Source organism: Lissotriton helveticus, chromosome 5_1 (assembly GCF_964261635.1).
Source record: "Lissotriton helveticus chromosome 5_1, aLisHel1.1, whole genome shotgun sequence".
In the NCBI taxonomy this organism is placed as follows: Eukaryota; Metazoa; Chordata; class Amphibia; order Caudata; family Salamandridae; genus Lissotriton; species Lissotriton helveticus.
Window position 1 is genome coordinate 33,071,877 of NC_136065.1, and position 22,706 is coordinate 33,094,582.

At 46.4% G+C, this 22,706-nt stretch overlaps 1 protein-coding gene across 1 annotated transcript; it reads left to right on the top strand.

Moving 5' to 3' along the window:
- Positions 1–7,331: 7,331 nt before the first annotated feature.
- On the top strand, positions 7,332–10,466 carry LOC144752368 (uncharacterized). The gene has a single exon (XM_078640302.1). It carries the CDS (start codon positions 7,332–7,334, stop codon positions 10,464–10,466), a length of 3,135 nt encoding a protein of 1,044 aa, XP_078496428.1.
- The last annotated feature ends 12,240 nt before the right edge of the window (positions 10,467–22,706 follow it).

Consider the following 22,706-nt stretch of genomic DNA (forward strand, 5'->3'; position numbering starts at 1 on the left):
CTTAGCGAGACTGAGGGACAGTTCCCCAGGTCCCACTTTCCTTCGCAAGCCAAGGCAGAAAGCCAAACAATGGACTTATTTCATTGTGGAGCTAATCACCATATGAGGTGCTGTTCACTAATATAGGGGGGAGATACGCCAGTCCTATCATTGCACCTGTCCAAACGCCCCCTTCATGGATGATAGGTTTAAACCAACACTATTAGTAAACTATCCTAGGGTTAGCTGTATTGCGTGCAGCCTTCAGGCTAAGTCTTGAGGGAATATAGAGCTACTTGTTTTACCACTCTTTAATGTCATGAATGAGTAAATGGAAAAGAACAGGTGTATAACAAATATATGTATTTGTTCCACACACATCCCTTTAGTTCCTTTCCGAGGCTAAAGGCACACAGTAATTTAGCACCATATACGTGGTACCATAGGGGTGTACCACAGCCATATAGTAATAATGTGGTAGGGGTACAACGAATGGCATGGAGATGGGGCCTAGAGCCTGTAGAAAGACTACTTGGGGTCCTGATAATCATACACACCCTCATGTCACACATAAAAAGGTGCCCATGAGCTTAGTTGCGGCATCACATAGTTCTGGGGATGCTTGTGATCATGTCCGGTTGGCTAGGATGATATTTCCCGGAAGCCAAAGTGGCGAGCCAAAAGGCCCTTGGGCCAGCTTATGGCCTGGCGGAGTTAGGGCTGTGCTAATTGTTTTAGCTAAAGACTGTGATGCTGCACTGTTAAGTAGACTGTCTTGTGTCACACATAGATCCTATGCGAAAATGGGTGGAAAACCAGGAACAGGAGGTGATGTCCTGGTTTACGGCAGAATTTTTACGAACCATAAATGTGCCGTGGCGCTGCCACTGGGTCACTGTACTGCACACGTGGTATTACGCCTATTAGAGGTCGTTCTACAGGGCACTCTTGGTAGCACTAATTCAATCGCAATACATGGAGCACAAACTGAGGCTATGCTTAACATTTACTGTCAACGTGTTAATGAGTAGTCATCTGGCGCTAATATTATCTAAAACTTAGCAACTGAGGGTAATGTAAGACTAGCACGTGGACAGCAGTTATCGCCAGAAACACTAATGGTGTGTGTTTATCTTTCCATTTTATGTATGGCCGGGTCCATGGTGGATACCTGGAGTGCTCCACATCACAACAGCTGCAACAGGTGGACAGCCCAAAGGATTCTTACGTCAGTCACGGCTGGGTCCATGGCGGATACCGGAGGGGTTGCTCCACACCGCAACATCAGCAGCGGGTGGACGTCAAAAGGGAAGCATACGTCGAGAAAGAGGACACCAAGGGCCCAAGTATTGCTGGCAGGTGTAAGTGCTACCCATTCCCTAAGGTGGAAGTGGGAATTGTCCCCCAGGTTTTTCTTGGTCTTTGACTGGTTATTGCAGTTTCCCAAACCTGTGACGCAGGGGAGGAACGCATCACCGGAAGGGGAGGAGCTACAACGTGCCAGCACAAGCAACAGGCTGGACACGGGACAGGGTAGATTTTGTTTGGGGGTCTGTGCCTTGGTCACTTCAGGAACTTCTTTCGGGGACTCTTAGCGCAGCAACCCGACCCCCCCGTCAGTGGTGATACTTCACCTAGGGGGGAATGTCTTGGCCAAACTTGGGAGGCGAATACTCAGTGATGAGCTCATCTCCACTGCGGGTGGGTCTCCTGGACATCTCATTCTTCTGGAGAGGGGGGTTATGTCTCAACCAGTTTAGGGATTACTTCCGAGGGCTGTTAGCGCGCCGGCACTTTCCCCCGTCAGTGGTGATACTTCACCGGGGGGAGAATGATTTGGCTAAACTGGGAAGGCGCATTCTGATTGAGGAGATTATCTCAACTGCAGGGTGGAGTGCCAGGATCTGCCCGGGTTGCACGGTAGTATGGTCGCAACTCATAACTCTGTCGCAGGGGTGGGCAGGGGATTCGGTCAGGGCGTTGAATCACTCGGTAAAGAGGATCGACACACAGTTGGACAAGCTGTGTCGAGCCCCCCCCTGTTGCAGACGATACCTCAGGGGCGTGTCGGGGGGTGGACGGTATTATGTGGGGGATGGAGTTCACTTGAATGGAGCAGGTAACGTCTTGTGGTCTGACAGTAGCTGGGCCTGGTTGGAGGGATTGCCAGACGGAGGGAGGGAAGGTCCTGGGGTCTGATAATGTCAGGGCCTGGTTGGAAGGTTTTCCTAAAGTGAGACTTTTCTAGGGTAGGTCGAGGCAGGGGGAGGCCAGATCGTCGGTTAACAATGCTGGCCTGTGGCGGTAAGGTCATTATCGGTGAGCACATATTTTGAGGTCTGAGGGGGCGGGCATCATCCTATGGAGGTTCCCGCCCAGGGGGAGGAGCCTGCGGGCCACTCCCACAACTCCAGGGGCAAGGTAATAGATGCTGCAAAGCAAAGGAGCGCGGGTAGGAGTAGTTCACGCTTTCCTTAGGCTGGTAGCCACCCCGCGCGCGTGGACTCATGACGCCACCGGCGCAGAGTAAGGGCCCTCCTTTAGTGGGTAAATGGAGTTCAGGGCGTAGACCGGGCAATTCCCGGGGTAACACTGCGCATGCGCACATCCAGAGGGGAGGCGCAGCTTGTAGGACCTGACACCGGTAGTGACCCTGCCATATGGCCAGAAATGTACAAAAATTCTAGATGAGGATGTTTAGTATAAGTTAGGTACAACATGTATTAGAGTTTTGTTAAAGTCAGGCTCTCAAACTTGTTGCTAAGAGTATGTACCTAAATGTCCTGCTGAATTTTTGTATAAATTGTTGATTATGCAATTAAAACCTTTTTTAATTTCATACTTTAATAAATACGGCCGGGCGACTAGCGCCCGCCTTCCAAAAAGTAAAGACGTCTCGTGTCCACGTTCCTGGGTATTGGGTGCCGGATTGGGGGGGAGGCGGCAGCTAGTCGCTGACCATGTGAAAAGGGGGGGCCCTCGGCCCCCCCGCACGCATGGCGGCGCGGCGACCGTCGCCCCCACTGTCTCCGTTGTTGCCATTCGGCGGTGGGGGCGTGCCCTGGGGGGCGCGGCCCACCGCCGATTGGCTGGTGGCCCCCTTGACCCGGATCCTGGGAAGTGGGTCCGGGTCAGGGGGGGCGGGCTAGAGGAGGGGCCACCTGGCCCCTCAGGAATAAAGAGATAGGGAGCGCCCAGGAGACCCCCTTGTCCCTGGACGCTCCCTCGCCGAAACGGTGTGCCCCGCGCTCGGGGCTTCTTTGTTTTCCCACCCACCATCCCTTGGAACAAAAAGTTTGGTAACAGTTCTTATCTCTGGTTGAAGGGTCAGTTCTGGATGTACGGTCCACGGGTCTCACAGGGTAATAGAGATGAACGGTTGGTGTATTTTGTTGATGCTTTTGTCTAGGAATTTTTTCCCCCTTGTAGCAAGTCATGTGTGAAGTGAACCGTGTTTAATGCTATGTGTCTTTAGGCCTTTTTTCCCTTTGTAGCTATACGTTGATACTGTCTGAAGTGAACTGTATTTAATGCTATGTGTCTTTAGGCCTTTTTTCCCTTTGTAGCTATACGTTGATACTGTTTGAAGTGTACTGTATTTAATGCTATATGTCCTTAGGCCTTTTTTCCCTTTGTAGCTATACGTTGATACTGTTTTATTAGCCAGTGTAGCTGTCCTTTAGAATTTTTTCCCATAGGTCGTCGTATTTATTAGGTATGGGGCATGCGGTAAGGTCATTATCGGTGAGCACATATTTTGAGGTCTGAGGGGGCGGGCATCATCCTATGGAGGTTCCCGCCCAGGGGGAGGAGCCTGCGGGCCACTCCCACAACTCCAGGGGCAAGGTAATAGATGCTGCAAAGCAAAGGAGCGCGGGTAGGAGTAGTTCACGCTTTCCTTAGGCTGGTAGCCACCCCGCGCGCGTGGACTCATGACGCCACCGGCGCAGAGTAAGGGCCCTCCTTTAGTGGGTAAATGGAGTTCAGGGCGTAGACCGGGCAATTCCCGGGGTAACACTGCGCATGCGCACATCCAGAGGGATGAAGAGGCTTGCTTGCTGGCTCCGCTGAGTGAGGGGACCCCTGGAGCGTGGGACGCCCTTCACACCGTGGGGGCTGCGGGTGCCTGTGTTATGCCCCTGGGAGAGAGTCTGAGACCTGGATGACTGCACTGTGCAAGGCCTGCGGACAGATGGCGGTAGTGAGGTCTGGCTCCCGGGACCCTTGGATCCATTCGGGTCATATTTTCAAACTTGGCAACGAGTTGATATCATAATGCTGTGCTATATAACATCATTGTGCTATTTCTATCTTCTTTGTGCTCACTTCCCGCCAATATTGGCAGATTATATTTATGCTCTTAGTTTACATTGCCCATCTTTCGTACACACTATTGTAACATTTTCTTTTTGTGTTTAGACATGTGTCTGTTTCATAATTTATATTTAATTCATGTACTCTGAAGTCCCTATGTAATGTAACTGGTGCTATTGTAAAGCACTCTGACACCTGCGGGCAAAGTACACGCTCTATAAAAACGCATAATAAATAAATAAACGGACAAAGGGCACTGAAACCAGAACACTGGCATTTGGACCCTGATATGGGAACACAGACAGATATACATTGTGACCGACACCTGGGGATACAGAGACACGGGTCACAGACACGTACAGTGAAACTTACATAAATCCACTGGCACTGGAAAAAGAGGACACAGTAACACTAATGAACAGAAAGAGTAGGTAAGGGACACAGAGCGGGAGAATATAAATACTCAGAGCATGGACTTCAAGTTCAAGTTTATTTTTTATTTGCTTTGGTACTCCACTGAGGACCACAAATATTATTCAGATAAGATTCAATTACTACAACGTTTAAAACTTCTCATGTTAGTACAAAGATAAAAAAGGTTTTAAAAATTTATAAAATTTATAACATACTAGTTCATTCGGGGGAGATTTGCATGTGATAATCAATTCCTTTACAGTGGTAATACGGCATCTGACATATATGGGGTACAGATATTTTGCCCTTGCAGCTACTACTTTTGGATTGGGACAGGTGAACAGTAGATGCTCTAAGTCTTGCTCCCCGCCATTACATAGGCTGCATAATGTGGTTTCGTTTGGATGCCATTTCGCTGTTATAGATTGGACGGGTAAAATGCCCAGCCGAAGCAAGATAATTGATCTCCTAGCGCCATGCGTGAGATTAAAATCTATATATTTCTGCGTTTTCTTGAGTGCCACTGTTTCCGTAATGTTTTTATATGAAGTTAATTTGGCGTAATGCGAGGAGTCAAGTTCAAAGCTAAGTCTTGGGGTATAGCATTTCAGAAAAAGTTTCAATTGAGATGGTGTCCAAGTTAGCAGCAGATTGACATTAATATCCGCCAGTTTAAAGGCAATAGACATGTTTTTGAAGAATACATGTTTCGATGAGTCGGAGTCAAAGGTCTCTGCTTTGAGCAGGGAGCGAAGAGTCCCATCCTTCGCATGTAGCAGGTTGTATGCCCACCTAATCACGTTGGCGATACCTTTAGCGTAAGAGCTCGTGAGTGAAAGTTCAAGGCGGAGAGCTTGTACTGGGATAGATTGCGATACCTTTAACATTCTCCTTAGTATTTTTCCGTCTTTTAGGTCCAGGAATGACCACTGTTTGATTGGAATGTATTCCAAGGCGTATGATAGAACTGAAGGTATCTTCACACTGTAGACTTTTAGCAGGGAGGATAAGTGTCTATTTCCAGAGGCCGTGTATAGTCTTTGCAGAGCTCCTGCATGTACCTCGGATTTCCTGGACAGGTTTAGAAGCTGTTGATTGTTTTTTAGAGACTTAGTAAAAATCCTGCCCAGGTAGGTGTAGTCCTCAACCTCTTCAACTTTTTCGTCGCCCAGTCTCCAACAGTATTTGCTGCTTTTTTTCCTCCCTGAAAAAGAGACTATTGTTGTTTTGGTTAAATTAGGAATTAAAAAATGTTCCTGGGTATACTTATGCAGGGCATCCAGATCGCTTTGCAGACCAAAGGGGGTTAAGTCCAGTACTATAATATCGTCTGCATATAGTAGGGCATGTATATTTTGAGCTGCTACCTTTGGTGGGAAGCTTTGCACTTGTTGTAGACGCTGCGGCAGATCACTGAGATATAATGAAAACAGCAAGGGGGCAAGGAGACATCCTTGCTTGAGTCCATTTGGCGTAGGGATCGTGTTGGACTTAACAACAAGCATGTCTGTGGTCACAACTAAAAAACAATGCGTTTTGAAGACTCCGCGGCACCAAGAAAGGAATAATGTTGGCAAATGCTGGATATCAGCAATACTCCATAATCTTTACTTTTAAAATAATAAGGCAGCCTATCAGCAACCATACACTATGACCCCACAGCCCTGACCTAATAATCCCAACCGTGTATTAGCCAATGTGGATTCCTAGAATGCACCTTTACAGCTTTCAGGACTGGGAGAAGGCCACGTGTGTTCTGCTGTCACAGTGAAGAAAGGAGGTACTGACATAACAATAGCCCCCGCACCACCTACAGTGCAGGGGGGTGGGCGATCTCCCTCCAACTTTGTGCTCGAGTGGAGACTGAGAGCACCTGACTGGTTCCGGAGCATGTGGGGGACCTTATGTAGTTTGAAGAGCTGCGGGGTGGGGGTGGATCAAGTTTTGTTAGGCCTTCTGCAATCTGCATGGAGAGGAGGGGCGGGGCTTTTCTTTCCTTTGTTGGTTGAGCCGTCTGCATCACGACGGGAGGGCATTGCGTTAGCCCTCCTGTTCTTCTCTGTGGGGAGAGTTGGGTCAGGCCGATGGTTTATCTTGCTCAGTGGAGGGGATGGGTGGTCGTGCCTACAGGTTGGGCCACATGAGTTTCAGATGTCTCCACACGTGACAGGCCCCTTTCCAACCAACAGGAGGAAGAATGCTGGCTTTCTGAAGCAGGGATTGGCTCCAGGCCATGATGTCATCTGTGGTCCACTGCTCTTGGCCAGTTTCACCAAAAGCAAGGTTACAAGCTGGGGTTCAGCTACCCTGATACCCGTCAAGTGTTGTGGACATCGACTACCAACGGCACAGACAGAACTAGCAGAAACTTGAGTGAAGGCTTGTCGCCTGACCATCTTTGAGGGATGGGTGTGTGTAAATGAAGGGACAGCCATGTAGCAGAAGGGCTGCACTGTGATGCACCCTCAGGACACTACAGATGTGTCACTTATTTTAGAGACTGGCATACCTACTTTTACCACTTACCACCATTTCCACCCAAGGATTATTGGGTTCAATTCCTAAAGTATATTGTAAAGTTCTGTACAAAAGGTGTGTGGTTTTTTATTGCAAATTTATGAGCCATGCCTCTCATGTGTCACATCCAGTCCCCAGTTAATGTGTTGCAACAGATGTTACTTCTTTTAAACGCTGATGTGAACCAGTCATTGATCTTCCACTGCACTGGGCAACAATTCAGTCTCAGTACCTTACTAGAGGCATGTCGTGTCTTCAAACTACAAAGAACAGAGGAAGGAGGTGGTTCATTGAATCTTAAGATAACCCTGCCTATGAGACATACAGCAAACCACCGCTGCTCAGACAGAAACCTGTACTTCCAACCACTGATGAGACAGCAGCGGCGTGAAATGGCGCTGAGAACATTCTCTGTGGCCGTGGTTTTCACAGTGGCTGCCGGTTGCTGGACCATCGTGTCAGGAGCGGTCACTGCCACATGCGACATCTACCAGTGGGACCAGCTGGGATCCCCGGGAGTGTTAGCCCCGACCTGCTATAGATTCCCCTTGGAAGGGTTCAGGGTCTTCAGCAGATGCAACACAGTGAGCAACATGGAGGTGGATCTAAGAGAGGTTCCAGTGGACGTGGACACCCTCTGCCTGGTGTTATACGTAACAACCGTCCCCACAGACTCCTTCTCCAAGTATCATAACCTGACCCGGCTCTATTTGTATGGATCGTTTTATGTTTCCGCAAGAGCCTTCAATGGTGCTGCCAACCTGAGACATCTGGGAATCAAAGGAAATCACAGTATTCACACTCCACCCATAGACATGGATGATCAGGTGTTTGGCGGATTGGAGAATCTAACACACTTGGAACTCAGATATTTGACAATTGATACAGCTTTTTCCAAAAATATTTTTAAACCCTTACATAGAATAAAATTATTAGCCTTATCTGAGAATGAGGTTAGTAGGCTGTACAGACTGACCACTATGCTTCAGTCCCTGGCTTCTCTGAAGGTCCTGGAAATCAAGAGGAATGGTATTGTTGCAGCTCGGGAGTTGGACTGCATTGACACAATCAACATCATTTTCTATCCAAGGATTACCAGCCTCGATTTGTCAAGCAATGATCTAAAAAGTGTGGAAAAAAAGGCATTTTGCAACTTCCCTCATCTTACTCTCGTCAGGGTAGATGCGACTTGTCTCAAGGTAATCGAGCTTCTCGGGTCTGGAATAATGAGCATTGAAATGCTGTCCCTAAATGCCATGACAAATCAGGACTATCTGAAGATTAAAGATGTCTGCACTGTGGTCAGGAACTTGACAGTCGCTCAAAACTTTATTTCATATCTTCCCGCTGAGACCTTTGAAGGATGCTCTATGCTGTTGTCTCTCAACATGTCTGCCAACCTCCTTAGAAATTTCACAAATGATATTGCAAAGAAACTGCTGAATCTGAGGTCCCTCGTTCTCTCTGTAAACAAGATAAAAAGCATAGACCTGTGCACACCTGGAACCCCCAATGTTCTGTCCAACCTCACACACCTGGATCTGTCTTCCAACTACATCACCAATATTGGCTCCGGGCGCCTCTTCTGCCTGACTAATCTGGAGACACTGGATCTCAGTAGTAATTACCTTGTGTCCCTGGAAAAGGACGCCTTTGTTGGTCTTAGCAGGTTGCAATCTCTGCAGCTGGATTACAATAAACTCTTTCTGCTTGAGAACGTCTATTTTGATCACTTGAGTAGTATCAGGGTGCTGGGCCTCAGGGGCAACATACTCAAGGAGCAGCTTAGCTCCCTGACCGCAATGAGCGAGCTTCAGGAGCTATCCATCAGCTTTGAGACTGCTATGGAATTAAAAATCAAACAGAAAGAACTCACTACTCTTACCTTGGAAGCAAAGTCTAGAATAATCTTGACATGCATAAACAACTGCAGCTTACTTGAAGTCCTTCACATTAGTGCACCAGAGATTCATATTCGCAGTTCCAAGGACTTACCCTTCAAATTTGTGAAAGAACTTCACCTACGGGAAAACCACGTATTGGAATCTTTACCACTTGGGAGCAAAGAGACGAAAGGCTTGGGGCTCCTGTCTTTTACTAACATTGAATATTTGTACTACAGTTCATCTGCAGATATGCCTATCTATAAATCCTTGAGCCCCTTGAATAACAGCCTGCAGCATCTTCACAATTTACGTCATCTTCATCTAAGAAACCAAAAGTTGGACATAAAGAGGAGTTTCCTGACTCCTGAGCATCTGTTCTGGAACCTGACACACCTTAGAACCCTGATACTGGAGGATTCTGGGATAGAGGACTTTACAGCCACCATGTTTAGAGACCTTGTCTCTCTAGAGCTCCTAATCTTGAAGTCCCAGCCTGTGAAAACCCTGCAGGAAGGTCTGCTCGACCACGTGGAAAGCTTGCGCTACATCTACCTGAAGGATGTTCCCCTGGATTGTTTATGTGAACAAGCATGGATCAGAAGATGGGTGACCACCCACCCCCAAGTGAGAGTGCCACAGCTGGGAATCCAGACATGCTCTCTTGGGCCACAGAAGCTGCATTTTCTCAATTTCTTGGAGAAAGACTGCAGCTTGCTGATAGGTTACCCACTCTTCATTGGGACGTTTTCCTTCAACATGCTGTTCCTGATCACGGTCCTGCTGTATCACAAGGTGCGCTGGTACCTCCTGTATCTCTTCTACATGCTCAGGACCTGGTGGAACTATCGTGGGAGACACGACAGGAAGAGGCAATATGACTTTGATGCCTTTGTCTCTTACAGCAGCTGTGATGAGGCTTGGGTTGTCCGCAAGTTCCTGCCCAACTTGGAAGAGAGGGGACCCCCGTTCTTCAAAGTGTGTCTGCATGGCAGGGACTTCGAAGTGGGCAAAGACATCTTAGATAACATCATGGACAGCATTTATAGGAGCCGCTGGGTGGTGTGTCTGATCAGCCGCCATTACCTGCGCAGCCACTGGTGCTCCTTGGAAGTGCGGATGGCCACATACCGCCTTCTTGTAGAAAGCAAGGATTCCTTGGTGATGGTGTTCCTGGAGAAAGTGTCCACGAGGAGCCTCTCCCGCTACCACCAACTGGCCAAGCTGGTGAAGAAGAAAACCTACCTGGAGTGGGAAGAGGACTTGGGCCAGCAGCCGCTGTTCTGGGCCCGATTGCGCAAAGCCATTGGGGGGGATGAAGCTGAGCAATATCCTTGGGAAATGGATGTGGTGTCTTGAATATCATGGTGTTTCACGTTATCTTCTGTGGTTAAGGGTGCAGTGTCATTGGATGGAGTATTGTATTAAGGTAGGGTCTGCTTTGGATTTAGATGCAGTGTTTATGGATGTTGCCAGGATGTGGCAATATCTCCTTGGAATATGGGTGTAGTGGCTTGGAATATTGTCATCATGTTTTGCAGTATCTTTTGTGGTTAAGGGTGCAGCGTCATGGAATGGAGTGTTTTATTATGGTATTATCACCTTTGGTTATGGATGTGGTGTTTTGCTTTGTTGGCGGGGTGTGGTGGTATTATCTTTGGGATTTGGATGCAGTGTCTAGGAATGTTGTCATGATGTTTTGCATTATCTTCTGTGGTTAAGAGTGCAGTGTCATGGGATGGAGCCGCATATTAATTAGGGTCTGCTTTGAATATAGATGTGGTGTTTTGGGATGTTGGCAGTGTGTGTTGGCATTATCCCTTTAGGATATGGGTGTGGTGCCTTTGAAAGTCGTCATGGAGTTTTGCAGTATCTTCTGTGGTTACAGGTGTGGTGTCATGGGACTGAGTGTTTTATTATGGTATTAAGTGTTTTGGTTATAGATGTGGTGTTTTGCTTTGTTGGCAGGACGCAGTGGCATTATCTCCTCTGGATATGGGTGTGGTGCCATTGAACGCCGTCATGGTGTTTCGCATTTTCTTCTGTGGTTACAGGTGTGGTGTCATGGGAAGGAGTGCTTTATTATGGTATTAAGTATTTTGGTTATAGATGTGGTGTTTTGCTTTGTTGGCTGGGTGTTGTGGCATTATCTCCTTTGGATGTGGGTGTGGTGTCTAGGAATGTCTTCATGGTATTTCGCATTATCTTCTATGGTAAGGGTACAGTGTCACGGGATGGAGTAGTGTATTATTTAGTGCTTTGATTGTAGATGTGCTGTTTTGGGGTGTGGTTAGTTTGTGTGGTGGCATTATGTCCTAGGGATATTAACATAGTGCATTTGCATGTGGGTGCAGCTCTTTTGCTTTACATTCTTTGGAACTGGATGTGATCCCTTTAGAAGTAGGTAAGGTACTTTGATGTTATCTTCCTAGGCCATAGGTTCAGTGTCTTTGTGTGATGTTATAGCATCATTGTCTTAGGATGTGTATGTGCAGTTTGGGGTGTGGGGTTATTTCACCATTTTCTTGGGTAATAAATAAGATATCTTGGGACGTGTGTGCTATGTTGCTTCATTATTGGTGGGCTAGTGTTTGCGGGTGGGGAACTGTTGAATTACTCTTTAATACATATTGTAGTGTGCAGAATGCAGGCACATTATTGCATTATCTGTTGTGTTATTGGAGCGTAAACTTTTGGAATGTGGTGTTCTTGCAGCATTCATTCCTTCCTGCATGTACATTGAAGCTTGGATGGTTGGTGTGTGGTGGTGGAATCACTTTCACATGGTACTCATGTTTTGTCTTGGGATGTGGGCATAGTGTTGTGCGATTGGCTTCTTGGTATATGGAACTGGTGTCTTGAAACGTAGGTGGTGTCGCATGATAATCTTCTTGCCGTGCAACTGCAGTTCTGGGGAATGGGATCACTGTCTAACATCACAGGACGCCATAGCATCACAATGGTATGTTATGTTATGTGTATTTGTGTAACACACAACTCACCCAGGGGGTGTGTATGGACCAAGGCTGGGCCGGGCTTGGTGAAGAGCCAGGTCTTCAGTTTCTTTCTGAAATCAAGAATCAAGGAGACGGCTTTGATGTGCAGGGGAAGGAGAAAGTGGCTTTGGAGGAGAATATCATGGAGATACAGTTGGAGGGGGCCTGGGTGTCAGTGGAACTGGAAGGTCGCGTGCATGTCTCTATGTCTCTCTCCTTTGCCTGTGTCTCTCTTGCTCTGGGTGTCCCTTCCTTTGTCTCCAGCTGTCCTCCACTTGGATGGAGTGGTGGCTGGTCAGTGTCCCTGTCCACTCTTCCTCTGTGCTGCCGTAGACGCTGGATCCACTGAGAGGGAGAGGTGAGGCTGTGAGGGATCACTTTTTATTTATATACATTTTCTTGAACACTGTACCTACAAAGGCTTCCTGGCACTAAAAGTAGAAATTGCACATTGAGTATGTCAAACAAAGATGGGCACAACATAAAATAAAAAAAATACTATATAGGCAGCTTGCCTTTCTCCTTATGTAAACTAAAAAGAGCAAGGATGTCAGGGATCTAAGAAAAGTATTGTTCTCGCAAAGAGGAGTGAGGGCTGCATAGTTACAGTAGGTAAGCCAATTCACTCTAGCGCTATCAGAGCAGTACCCCTCCAAGCGCTTCGTCTCTCACCCGCACGTGGAGGGTGCCAGTCTGGCTGGGGCCTGACCCACGGTCCAACTAGGGCTTGTCTGCCTTTGAGAGCTAATGTTTGCTTGAGAGCTGGTATGAACGTGAGCCCCTGCTCCAATCACTTTGCCTCCCTCAGCCTAGCAGGAGTAGGTGGAATCCGGTCCTTTTAAAGATTGGGCAGTTTCTGCTCTGGTTGCTGTCTGGATTGCCCCTGCACCTCTGCCCTCATTCATGGGTATTCAACTGTATGCAGAATCCTGCCTTGAAATAAAATGGAGCAAGGCTACTGCTTACGTCATCAATTCCATCCTTGTCCTTCTGGTGCCCTTTACTCATCACAACAAAGAAAAAGTACGCAGTTCCTAGGTGAAATATTATTCACCGAACACAATCAAGACAAGTTTGTCTGGTGGAGCATATAAAACAGGGGTCTAACAATAAAGGAGGAGGGGGATTCCTCCTCTCGGAACTAGGGCTCTCACACACCCAGCAAGCTAGGTGTCATGCTTCATCATATGAGCCTGCTCCTCGTTGGGCCGGCGCTGCAATGCCTGTGGAAAAGTAAATTTTGCCATGTTCTGTGTCCCTACGCCCCATCCATCATATGTTATGTGTGCATGATCAATATGCATATGTTATTCCCCATTTCTAATTAAAGACGCAATTACAGTTGTGTCCACCTCTGGTATGTTAGTTTCCAGTCCTCGTGAATACTACGAATATCAGGCCTATGTAAGTAATGTTGCCACGTTTCTCAGTGTGCACGTTATTCAATTATAAAGTCCCCGTTTCTAGGCCTCAAAAGGGCCCGGACCACAGATTCAGCTCCTGTCTCCTGAAAGCCTCGCTGAGGAGCGATACAGCCCCCACCTGTATCCTCGACCCTTCACTTACTTCCTGCCTCGCAGTGCCTGGTGCACCCCGGCCCTGCCTCTGAGTCTGCCAAAAGTATGTTATAGTTCCTGCTATCAGTTCAGTCCTCCTCCTTTGCATTCCTAAGCTACTGAACTGCATCAATAGTTTCCGTCATTGTCTAGCCTTCTCGTCTCCATGTTAGAGAAATACTGTATTTAATAGTCATTTAATATTCTTCACGCACTACATGTAGAATAATGCATGATCCAGTCTTAGAATCAAGTTAGCTTTTCCCCTCATGACTTCTAGTTTATATCAACATGTTCCCTAAACATTAGATACCAGATAGGGTTTAGGTACATGTCGCTCCGACCCTCCAGACTCTAGTCTCTGCTCCTAGCACAGAGTTCGTAGCCCCAGCTTCTCCTAGTAATACGTCATTGCTAGTTTTCGCGCACCATTAGGTTAGAGGTCCCGGCTCCTTAGGTAGCCCCCTCCTATGTGTCCGCCCATTCATGACATATTCTGTTACGTCTTGCATCACATGTCTATGTATACTCCCAGTTACACCCACTTTTACTGTTATCTTTCGCGACTGCTACGCGTCACGCCTTCTACTCCACCCACTGTTACGCCTACTGCAATGTAATGCTATGTGTTTGCGCTATGTATATATATGAATGTTATGTTATTAAAAGTTAGCGCGCTCATCCCAGATCTAGCCCCAGCAGCTGCTGGGCCCTGTCATCCTATGCAGGTTGTCCTGATCCTGTCCCTATGCTGTAATAAACCTGCAACAACTCCTACTACCTCGAATCTTGACTCTTATTTATTGAGCTATCTGTTATTCATTCAAGCATTCAAAAAATAGGGTATTATTTATTTATTTACCACATAATGGCGCCCGAATAGGGACTTGCCCTTTCCCCACGCGTCGGTGAAGCCACGCCGACCCCCTGACCCTCTGCAGTCGTGACGGAACCATTCTGGCCAGTGCAGATATTTCTGCTTCAAGTATCCCTCAGGCCCACGGAGGAGACGGAGGAGGCGGTCCAGCATCCGAACGAGACGGTGGAGGAACGCGGCGAGTCCCGACCAGAGCCCAAGCCGAGAGTCCAAGGTCCGAGGTATCCGGAGGTCCACCCGTAACTGAAGTCCCGAAGTCCGAAGTTCGTCGTCGTAGTCCAGTCCCGTCCGAGGCCTTCCGTTCCGTGCTGCCCGGTGAGTACCATTGCTGGGGTAGTGTCTAGACTGGGTCAGTTTACATTTGACTCTGGTCCGTGGGGAGGTGGTACCCAAGCCCACAAACGAAGTGTTCACCTAGGTGGATACGGGTCTTGATGTGTTCCTTTATGGGACCATTATGTTCTGTTCCGTTCTCGAGAATTCTGTTCTGTTCTGTTCTGTTCCATTCTGTTCTGTTCCTGTTTTCAGTATTTTTCACGTAGTATTCTGTTCAAACTGTTCTGTTATGATATTGTTTAATGTATTCCTAATGTCGTGGTATGCCTGAATTGTTTTCCCAATTGTTATTGTTTTTCGTGTATTGTATTGTGTTCCGATTTGAAGTTTAGAATGCCGCTTAGTTCAAAGTTACGTCAGTCAAGAACTAGAAAGGGTCTGTTAGAAGCAGCAGTTCCTGTTCCGCCTAGGGACAGTCCAGGTCACTTCATGTATCAGAAATATGGCATAAGCGCCATATGGTATCTAGATTTATGGGTAAAGTATACCAAACAGTTAGAAGAAAAGTATAGATGGCCCGTATCGGGTACATGGGATGCCGAATGTATCATGCGAGTAGAAGAAGCATTATGGAAAAAGAAAGCCAGACAGTCACAGAAGGACGCCATCGAATTATGGCGTAAGGAAGCGCATAGAAGAACGAAAAAGGAAGTCAGAAAGTCAGAGTTAAGTAGAGAATCCCAAGAACGAGCCCAAGAAAGTGATTTAATCGAGATAGGTAAACAAGTCAAAACCGAACAGTCAGACAGACAGAGGCACGCCCTTATTAAGGGTATGTATCCTCTCCTTGCCAAAGGCTTGCAAAAAGCGACCCCAGAGGCATCTAGTAATTTCCCGCCACCATTAGTTCCGACTAAGCTACGTCACAAACCGACCGCAGCTGATATTTTTAGTTCGTCCTATTTGGACGACACAGTTCCCGAATATGCAAATCCAGTCCGCACTCCGCCTGTCCCTGTAAATCAGGCACTTCCCGTTCCTCCAGACACCGGAGTACCTGTTACGGTACCCCCGGTCCAGCCCGCCATACAAGTTCAGCCCACGTTACAATTATCGACCCTGCAAGCACGAAGAATGTCAGTTGACGATTCTAGTCTAGGGGCCGCAGGAGGAAGTCCTCCTCAAACCCCGCCGCCACACAAGCGTTTGTCAGCACTCGAATTACATGCTCAAGCATCACAGCGTACTCCTAAAAGTAATAAGTCTGTTACAGAAATCAGGCAAGCCCTTAACGAATGTGTTTATGATCCAGTTCCAGGCGAATTTAATATGGTTTTATATTCCATGCGTGTAAGAAGGGTGACCGAGTATCTAGTCACCTTGCCGAGTATGAAAGAAGATCTAGACAGAATATATCGTTTCATCCGTACAGGGGATGATCCAGAAAGTATTAGCGAGATTATGTCTCAAAGGAAAGCCGAGATTCAGCTCATGATATTAAAGTTCCTGATCAATTGTCTAATAAGAGAACAAGATTACCCGACTAAAAACCCCGACGAAATGAGAATCCTAACAAGGTGGAGTGATAATATAGCAGAGGGTAAGCACAAGACCGTCAGTGCCATGGAGAGTATGTACAAGAAAATTCGTCAAGAAATAATAAGGTTACACGAACAGCGTAAAGCAGATTTAAGTTTTACCCAGATTATTGAAGAAGAAGACATTAGTGATTTTTATTCTAGATTCGAGAAATGTTTCAGTATTAACAGTGGTCTCAAGACAAGTAGTGAGTCATACCCTCATCTTTTCATTACCGAATTAGTCGAGAATTCAAGTCCACAGATTAAAAACCGAGTTTTGATAGTCGAAAGCACCTGGCAAGCAAATAGTCCGTCCCAGATGCTCCAGATGCTCCAGTATCACCAGAATAGAATCAGAGAAGAGCAAGAACACGAAAGAAAACGTATGAAAGACACGAAAATGAAGGTGCTAGTCGCACAATCTATTCCTCAAGACAGTCAGAAGAGGGGTCCGAATCAAGCCAGTCATCCTGCGGCTCCCGTTAAATGTTATGTTATGTTATGTTAATAACTTTTATTCGGCGCACAGCTGCCCCAGCGAAGGGGCGTCCTGGCGCCTGTCCAGATACCACAACACAACAGATCAGAGCCGGGGAAAGAGGAGATCAATTGCCAGAAGCGAACAGGTGGGTTTTAATAGCGCGCCTGAAAAGAATAAGACTATCCAGGGCACGGATGTGTACAGGGAGAGAATTCCATAGGTCAACTGCCAGAACGCGAAAGGAGCGCCCTCCCATCCTACTCAGTCTGAACCTAGGCATAATCGCCAGGGAACTGCAATTATTGTAAACAGCCAGGTCATTTTATAAACGAGTGTGCAGTTTTGAAGCACAACATAGCTACTGGTAAGACTAAAGAAAGACCACGTCCGCCTAGACAAGAACTAGTTTCACAGATTCCTCAGTCACAGAATGCACCACAGACAGTTACAGTACCGCAGCCTATTGCCGCAACGCAGCACGTTACATCGCAGATGTATCAGTATGCACAGTCTGAGTATCCAGAGTATCAGTCATATTCATGAAACAGCCTAGAGAGGGAGGTAGGCTTGCCTCTCATCGAGATACCTGTAGACCAAGAAGGTCCCTATGTTCATAGTCAAGTATTAGGGAAAGACAGAAAGTTTTTGATCGATACAGGGGCAAGTAGGACCACAATTAGTCATGCCGAAGTTCCAGGGGCTCCGCTCTCAGGCTCAAGAAATGTTTCCCTTGGATTTTCAGGAAAACCCATAGTTAATGAAATATCACAGCCAGTTACTCTAGAAGTAGGTCCATTGTCCCGTACTACTGATCTGTTACTTATTAAGTCATGTCCAGAAAATCTATTAGGCATTAAGACATTGAAAGAGTTAGGTGCAATTATTTGTTGTTCCCCAGAGGGAATACGTCTGTTCCTACGTGACTTTAAGGGTCACTATGTATTACGAGATTTTGATTCAAGATTGTCTAATGTTCCGCAGCATTTATGGGCGCAAGGTCCAACTGATGTAGGTTACATGCAAATCACACCCTATCGTGTGACTCTCAAACCAGGTGTAGTGTTACCACGAATCAGACAGTACAGACTGCCACCTGAGGCTGTAGCAGCCTTATCCAAAATTATTGACGAACTCATGGTTCAAGGAGTAGTGTAGAAACTGACTCCAATGTATGCAATTCTCCGATCATTCCAGTCATGAAACGTACTGATCCGAATGCACCCCCAGTATATCGATTAGTGATTGATTTACGAGAGCTTAATAAATGTATTATTCCTCAGTACCCAGTTGTTCCAGATATTTCTTCCCTGTTAACAGCCATTGATTCCAAAGCCATGTTTTTCACTGTTATTGACCTCAAGAATGCATTTTTTAGTGTTCCAATTCATCCAGACAGCCAGTTTCTTTTCGGATTTTGTTTAAAATGGAAGGAGCTATATGTTTACACGCGCTCCTCAAGGTTTCACAGAAAGTCCTAGTATTTACAGTCAAGCACTTAAGAGACAACTAGACAACATTCACATGCCAACTGACACTGCCCTGCTCCAGTATGTCGATGATCTACTGATCACAGCCCGTTCTGAACGTGATTGCGAGCGAGCATCACTTACAGTTCTGTATTTTCTTGCCGAGATGGGGCACAAGGTGTCACCTTCGAAGCTTCAATTCTGTGTCCAGCAAGTGGTATACTTAGGACACTTGCTGTCCAAGAGGGGTAGGCAGTTGACACCCGACCGTATCCAGTTAATAGCGAGTCTTCCCCAGCCCAGAACCCAGAAGGAGGTACGTGCTTTTATCGGCCTTACTTCTTATTGTAGACAATGGATTCCCCAGTATGCATTTCTAGCCAAGCCACTGATACAGTTAACGACACAGAAGGCAGCCGTATCGACTGTCCTCCCTTGGACATCTGACCATACACTTAGTTTTAACGAGTTAAAGAAAGCCCTATGTCAAGCTCCAGTTCTAGCTACACCGAACTACAGTAAGCCTTTTACACTTTTCGTTACAGAACGCGAAGGTACAGCATTATCTGTTCTTACACAAGATCAAGCAGGTCAATACAAGCCCTGTGCTTATTTTTCGAGCACATTAGATCCAGTCGCCCAGGCGTTGCCTGCGTGTCTTAAGTCAGTTGCAGCCACAGCACTAGCTATCAGACAAAGTGATTCCATAGTTTTAGGACATTCCCTGACAGTACAAGTCCCACATTCAGTAGAAGTTCTTTTGAACCGAACACAAACTCAGCACTTGACAATTGCACGCTTAACAGGTTATGAATTGACACTGTTCCAGCCACACATAGAAATTAGACGCTGCAACGTCCTGAATCCTGCTACACTGTTACCATCAGTTAGTTCAAATCTAGACCCACATGATTGTGTGGAAATAGTTAACATTACGACAAAGCCAAGACAAGACCTGACAGACATTCCGTTACCAGATCCTGACCTGACACTTTATGTGGATGGTTCATGTATGAGAACTAGTACAGGAGAACTAGTAGCCGCGTATGCAGTGACTACTGACACTGAAGTTATTGAAACACACCGTATTGATACTCTGTCCGCTCAAGCAGCAGAGTTAGTTGCTCTGACACAAGCCTGTATACACGCCAAGAACCTGAAAGTTAATGTTTACACAGATTCAAGCCCTGTTAGATGCCATACATTTACCGACATCTATCGCTATCATGAAGTGCAAAGCACATACGAAAGTTACAGACATTATTTCCCAAGGTAATGATTTAGCAGACCGCACAGCCAAGCTTACAGCACAGACTCCAGACATTCCAGTTAATCAGACACATACTCCAGATCTGATTACATGCATGACAGTTAAGGACCCTACTCAAGATGTCATAAATATCCAGTTACATGCTACTCCCGATGAAATCAAGAAATGGTCTGTACAAGGAGGGGTCCAGACAGATCAAGGATGGTTAACGAAGGGTAGAGCCACATGGTTTCTCCCCGATTCTATGGTTCAAGTCATTATCAATACCGCACATAGTCCAGCACATTTAGGAGAAAAAGCTATGTTAGACAGTATCCAGAACATTTGGTTCAACAAGCATTTACGAGCTGCAGCCAAGCAGAAAGTCCGTACCTGTAGGATATGTTGTCAGTTTAATCCAGGTAAAAGTGTCCCGGTGGAACAAGGTGGTTTCCACCCTTTTGAGGTCCTCCAGATGGATTATATTCCAATGGAGCGATGTCGAGGTTTCAAGTATGTCCTTGTAGTAGTATGCGTTTTGTCCAGAAGCATATCCAGTCCCAGATTACACAGCCGCGACCACTGTGCACATTCCAGATCAGGTCTGTCCCCGTATGAGGTCGTATTCGGCCGCCCCCCTAATATGTGGGGTACTCCTAGACCCCGAAGTATTACCGATGTTTCATGTAATATGCTGACAGATTACCTAGCTTCCTTGATTTCTGCCCAGAACTCATATCTTTCACAGGTTGCCGCCGCATTTCCAGACAATACCGAGGTGGCACCGCACGAGATCGTTCCAGGATCCTTGATGACGATCCGCAATCTGGAACCACGTTGGAAGGAGTCACATCAAGTCCTCTTGACCACCCGAACTGCCGTCAAGTTTCCCATATAAAACTTTTCAAAGGAACATTGCCAAGAACATTTCCCCGGATTCGAAGGATTGCCAGAACATTGTTTTAAAGGACTGTCCCGCACCAGACTTTGTTACAACCCCTCCCTTGCTAGAGAAAACTCCGCAGCAGGAGTATAAGTTAAAGCTCAGGTCTAATAAGTCAGCCAGTTTGATTGTATAAGTCCTCCCCTAGGTGAAACGGTTAGACTGTTTCTGACATGTATAAAATAGACCCCCATAGTGAGAGAGTTAGTCGCAGTTTACTGCAATGTATCGTTTTTCTGAGTTTCATATTATTTCTCAGCATAATGATTTCCTGCACCAGCTACGCATTTTTCCTGTATTTACCAGTTCCTCATGTAAATATGTCTACTAATGCTACAGTAGAGCACACGTTTAGTGATCTGCCTCCTCACGAATATGCATACCGCCTTGCCATGCGTAATAACACATTTATCCGTATGTTACATTATTCACACCAGACCAGCAATGCCACTAATTGTTGGGTGTGTGGTCGACTCCCCCCTTTTCAGACACCGAAGGGAGTTCTGCCACTCTTTCCTTATCCATTCTCACACAATGGTTCGTGTGGAGCATGGTCCACGTTAACGTCATCCTCAACAGATATATCTTTTCTTAACAGTACATGTTTTCCAGACAAACAAGGTTTCTCCCACAGAACAGGTTTAGATATAGAAAATGAAGTATATAATTTAGGAAATTATTCGTCGAATTTCATGGTCCTGAATGTTCAGTCTGATACTACTCTAGACTTACCTGCTATTTCAGTACTACCAGTCAAAGGCGAATTATGTGTCCGTAGTTATGGTTCTGTACATGTAGGTCATAGTGAATGTACTACTGTTATCCAGTATAGTGACAATAGGAAATCTATTTTTAAAGCTTCACGTCATTCTTATTTTGTTTGTGGTCAAACTGCATATGTCCGTCTGCCCCTCGATTGGGAGGGAACCTGTTACATTGCCTTCCTACTGCCACCTGTTTTTCTAGCCCCACCAGACTATCATAGGAATTCTTTCTTAGTACACATTAGACATAGAAGGGAGTCCCCAATTGTCGATCAAACTGAAACTACTCTAGAACAGTATACAGATTTCAATAAAGGTTTCTTCTTCTTCATAGGTCCTGTCCAGAATAGTAAGTTAATACGTAGGCTAACCAGAACCCTTGAAGCTGTAGTAAATGAGACTGCCTCTGCTCTAGGTAACCTAACCGAAGAACAGTCTGCTATGAGATTTGTCGTTTTACAGAATCGTCTCGTCCTTGACGTCATACTGGCCGATAGGGGCGGGGCCTGTAGAATTCTCGGATCCAGTTGTTGCATTTTCATTCCAAATAACGCGCCGTCTGTTTATTCAGCTATAACCAGACTCCATAAAATTGCCCATCTGTTACACCAAGATCCAGGCACCTGGACATGGTCCGGTTGGTTCTGGAATGTAATTTCCGCATGGGGATGGAAAGTCCTGTCCTTCCTAAGTATTGCAGTAGCGATCATATTTAGCTGCTGCCTCTGTATACAATGTGGCCCTGCGATTTGCAGCATGTGTGCTACCTCTTGTATTCCCCGTCCCAAGCCCCGTTCTAAATCCCGTTCCAAGACAATTCGAGACGAGTAAATGGTACTGTATGAAATGATAGACGGTATCATGAACATTGATGTTTCCTGATGAAACGTAGTGACAAGGAGGGAATGTGGAAAAGTAAATTTTGCCATGTTCTGTGTCCCTACGCCCCATCCATCATATGTTATGTGTGCATGATCAATATGCATATGTTATTCCCCATTTCTAATTAAAGACGCAATTACAGTTGTGTCCACCTCTGGTATGTTAGTTTCCAGTCCTCGTGAATACTACGAATATCAGGCCTATGTAAGTAATGTTGCCACGTTTCTCAGTGTGCACGTTATTCAATTATAAAGTCCCCGTTTCTAGGCCTCAAAAGGGCCCGGACCACAGATTCAGCTCCTGTCTCCTGAAAGCCTCGCTGAGGAGCGATACAGCCCCCACCTGTATCCTCGACCCTTCACTTACTTCCTGCCTCGCAGTGCCTGGTGCACCCCGGCCCTGCCTCTGAGTCTGCCAAAAGTATGTTATAGTTCCTGCTATCAGTTCAGTCCTTCTCCTTTGCATTCCTAAGCTACTGAACTGCATCAATAGTTTCCGTCATTGTCTAGCCTTCTCGTCTCCATGTTAG